General features: G+C 39.4%; 1 protein-coding gene across 1 annotated transcript; it reads right to left on the reverse strand.

The window, feature by feature from the left end:
- Positions 1-949: 949 nt before the first annotated feature.
- Positions 950-3,545, reverse strand: LOC112071057 (integrator complex subunit 6-B). The gene is given in 7 exon segments (XM_024138509.1): positions 950-1,012; positions 1,106-1,159; positions 1,161-1,235; positions 1,237-1,257; positions 3,223-3,300; positions 3,434-3,520; positions 3,522-3,545. Coding segments are annotated over 7 exon segments (402 nt in total).
- Positions 3,546-3,948: the final 403 nt, after the last annotated feature.

The following is a 3,948-nucleotide window of genomic DNA, read 5'->3' on the forward strand; positions in this document are numbered from 1 at the left end:
TCTAGGTGACATCATGTGTAATGTAATGGAACTGAGTCATGGCCAAGGGTTAGCTCTGGTCCAATGTTCCTTAAGACAACTCTCTGAAGTTAAAAGACATTCAAAGCTCCTCTACAGAAAAGCTGCTCCTCCGTAGGTATAATTCCGTGGGCCTAATTCAGATAATGCATGTTATAACAACAAAATGCCCAGCGCTTCATGCCTCACCCGCAAAATTTCAGTCGCATGTCGTACACTACACTTGTCCGTACAATGCTTCTACATAGCTTGCCCGCTCCGTAGCAAGCTGCTCTATCCATTAGTGAAGTAATTTAACGTAGAGCTAAATGTAAAAAAATAAAATAAAAGAGATTCTTAAAAGTTTAAAAAGGAACAGAAGGGAACGATATAATCTGTTACTTTTTGGGGGTTCCGGAACCAGTTCAGAACTTTATTTTGCTGATAGGAACAGTGGAATGTAAAGGAAACAAACGAGAGACAGCAGGAGCGGTAGAGATACTCTTAATGATCGGCTATGAAAAGCCAACTGACATTTACTCCTGAGGTGCTGACTTGCTGCACCCTCGACAACTACCGTGATTATTATTATTTGACCATGCTGGTCATTTATGAACATTTGTACAGATGTAAGAAGGGCTATATAAATAAATTTGATTCGGTTCCTCCCCCAAAAAAGAATGGTCCCCCCGCCCAATGTTTCAGTTTAGTGATCCCATTTCTAAGTGACATGCTAACTCTAAGCTATTGCTTATCCATGTATCTTTTATACAAATAGTTTGAGATTAAGGAAGTTCATGGCGAAGTGTTACTCTGGATGAAATTCCTTACCATCGAGTATAATTTTTATGAAATAAAAAAATAGACTCAATATCTTATAAAAAAAAAGGTCAATACCGGTACGTAAAAATAGTTGTTGGAACTCCTACCACACCGTTGGTTCATGTCATCATCACTTTTCACTCAAAGGGAGGGGGGGGGGACAATGTACAGGAGGAGTGTGGTGCTTGTAAGACTGAGATTGACAGGGGGACAAAAGATGGGGGGACCCTATAGAAGAAGAAAAAATGGACCAATTCTCTCCTTTCTATCTCTGAGTACAACATACCTGTCCATAGTTGTCTATCCCAGACACTAATCTACTGAGATTGAACAAATCAAAAGGCGGTCCTCAAAGACTGGCCAATAGTTGAGAGTCCTGCTGCTTGAAGGTTCCTCAACTCTGTCATGAATGTGGCCATGGCTCTCTTTCCATCCAGCCTTTTGAAATAGGGAAAGAGACACTTTTGTCATCAACAATATGCATGCAACAAGATAGGCCTTATATTATGGCTGACACAATATGGATGGACTTCTAAAATCAGGTCATCATAACACTTTTACAATGTAATTGCCTTGATAAACATCTCAAAGAATGTCATTGCCTTGTATTTCTTTATTTAAATTTGCCTTAAACATTATCAACAGATATACAGCTTATTGCTTGCTACTGTATCATATTAACCATAATAAACTGTACAGACAAAATGGTAAACTAGTAACAAGTTAGATCTCTGCTAGTGGGTTAGCAGCAACCCCTCTCTCCAAGTTGACACCACCTCGCCAAATCGCAATATATTTGTATTAATATCACTCAAGAGTTCCATGCTGCTCACACTGAAACAAAATGTCGGCCATGTTTAAAAGGGGGGGTATGAAAGCTCCGTCTGAAGATTTCACACAATTGTTATGGTGATCGGGAATGTGAGAAGACGATCAGGCTAGCTGTGTAAAGTTAAGCAGGTTGTCCTTGTCAGCCAAGTAGTTAATATTAGTGGGAATCCATTTACACGGAGAGAATTTATGGAAAGATACAACTTTGAGGTTTCAAGCAAGGACTATGACACTGTTATTAAAGCTATACCTAGTGGGATAAAAAACTTTACTTCAGAATAATGCATATTTTGGAATATCTCCGATTGTAAGCGATATCCAGGTGAATGGCATTAGTCTACTAGATACTGTAAGAAATTGTAATAGATACTGACAACTTGTTTTAACAACTTCTCAACACAAGCTATACTTGACACAACATGCACCCATCCCCCTCTATACCCCCACACTTCGTACCCTTAATGTTAATAACCACAGACCCACACACACTCCCCTCCCCCATGTACAGGCCCCTGCTAAAACAAAGCGCACACGCATTCTGCTCAAGGTTGAGACTCTAAGACAAAGAACTATGTTAAGAGCCAATGGAACGTCGACATCACGCCCGGACAGGACTACCCACGACCCAGATCGACCAATCAGAAGGCCAGACTACCAGATTCAACCTACGTCATTTACTGCATATATAATCTGTACAATATGTTTAGAGGTCTCTTTTCCGACGATTCCATACGAGTCAGACAGAAGGGGCCGTGCTGCACGATTTGCCAGATATCTTTACATTGAATAAACTGTCTTACTAAATACCGATCCACCCTGTCCAGCGTATTGACTTGGTCTCATTTCTCTAGTAACGAATCATCAACAATACGAAATTCAACAATCGTTTATTAAGGGATATTTTCTACAGGAAGTCTATTCCCTCTGCGATATTTCGTTGGGCTTCATCGTTTGATGTAAACTGGCGCTGTGCTTGGCTGACGCCACACTAATGTATGGTGACCAATAAAGTAAAGGAGATCTCCTTTCAGATTATCCATAGATTCTAACTGTGTAGTAGCTTGATTTCTAAATATATACCTGGTGGTACCAGTGAATGCCGTTTTTGTGAACTAGAAACTGAATCAATTGAACACTTATTCTGTCATTGTTTATATAGTGAAGTGTTCAGGACTGATGTCAAACTATATCTTGGCCTCAAAACCATTGACATTTCTAAGTTTGACATTATTTTACTACACTGATTACACAATTGAACGTGAGTATGTCATAAATCTCTTTATTTTATTAGGAAAAATGTTCATACACAAATCAAGATTTATGAAGAAAAAGCCCCTTTTCTTCTTTAAAAAAAATCTGATTTGGAAAACTATTTAGAGTCTTTAAAACGTATACAAAACAAAATGTCAAAAATAAATAAATAAATTCGCTATACGTCTGTAATTGAATTGATATAATGTGGATTAGTTGTATTTATTTTTTAATTTCTTTGTGGCTGTTATGTTTATGTTTTGCATGTTAATACAAATAAATAAAAAAGTAAAGCAGGGCATGACCGAAGATAAACTCTACCTTTATTCCGAGGGGAACGTCTTCAAGATTTATCAACATGTACCAGTCCCCTCCGCTATCCGGATCTCTGCCTCTAAGCTGTGGAAATAATCATAAACTGTTAATCAAGTGATTATTTTGTCAGGGTTAGTTAGCAACTTTAACACAAGATGATCGAAATCGGGACCCCGCGTAGGGTCTTCTAGGGCGGTTCGTCTCGGTGGTACAGTACCTTCATGAAAGTCTCAACAGCGCCTTTTGCTATGTCCAGATAGGTAGTGCCCAGGTGGGGGCGCTGGTTCATTGAAGCGGACCTGTCTTATCAGGAAAAGTAACACGGGCATTGTGTTGGTAACGACACGTTCTGCATGGACTTGGGTGTCAGGGCAACCTGTCAAAACTGAAGAAAAAATATGTTGTTCTCCTGCCGCCTCAGCTAGCTAACGTTAGCTAGCTTTCTAGCTAAACTGCCTCACACTTTCTTCTGTCTCACACATCTTTAAAAAATAGAGAGTCAGAATAGTGTGTGATGCCTTTCTTCAATAAACTGAAATACCCTTGGCGAATATGAGGCTTTTTTTGTTTTGTTTTAATGTTATTTAGTCAATAGCCCTAAGTTTCCAGTCACATCTCGTCCCTGTTTCTCCTGTCTACTGGTTTAAGTCAGCTCCTTGACACCAAGCGATCTTTGTGCGTCACATGCCAACACATTCGGCTACTGATTGGCTCTTTGAAGTTGCCTAATTA

Source organism: Salvelinus sp. IW2-2015, unplaced genomic scaffold (assembly GCF_002910315.2).
Source record: "Salvelinus sp. IW2-2015 unplaced genomic scaffold, ASM291031v2 Un_scaffold1508, whole genome shotgun sequence".
Taxonomy (NCBI): Eukaryota; Metazoa; Chordata; class Actinopteri; order Salmoniformes; family Salmonidae; genus Salvelinus; species Salvelinus sp. IW2-2015.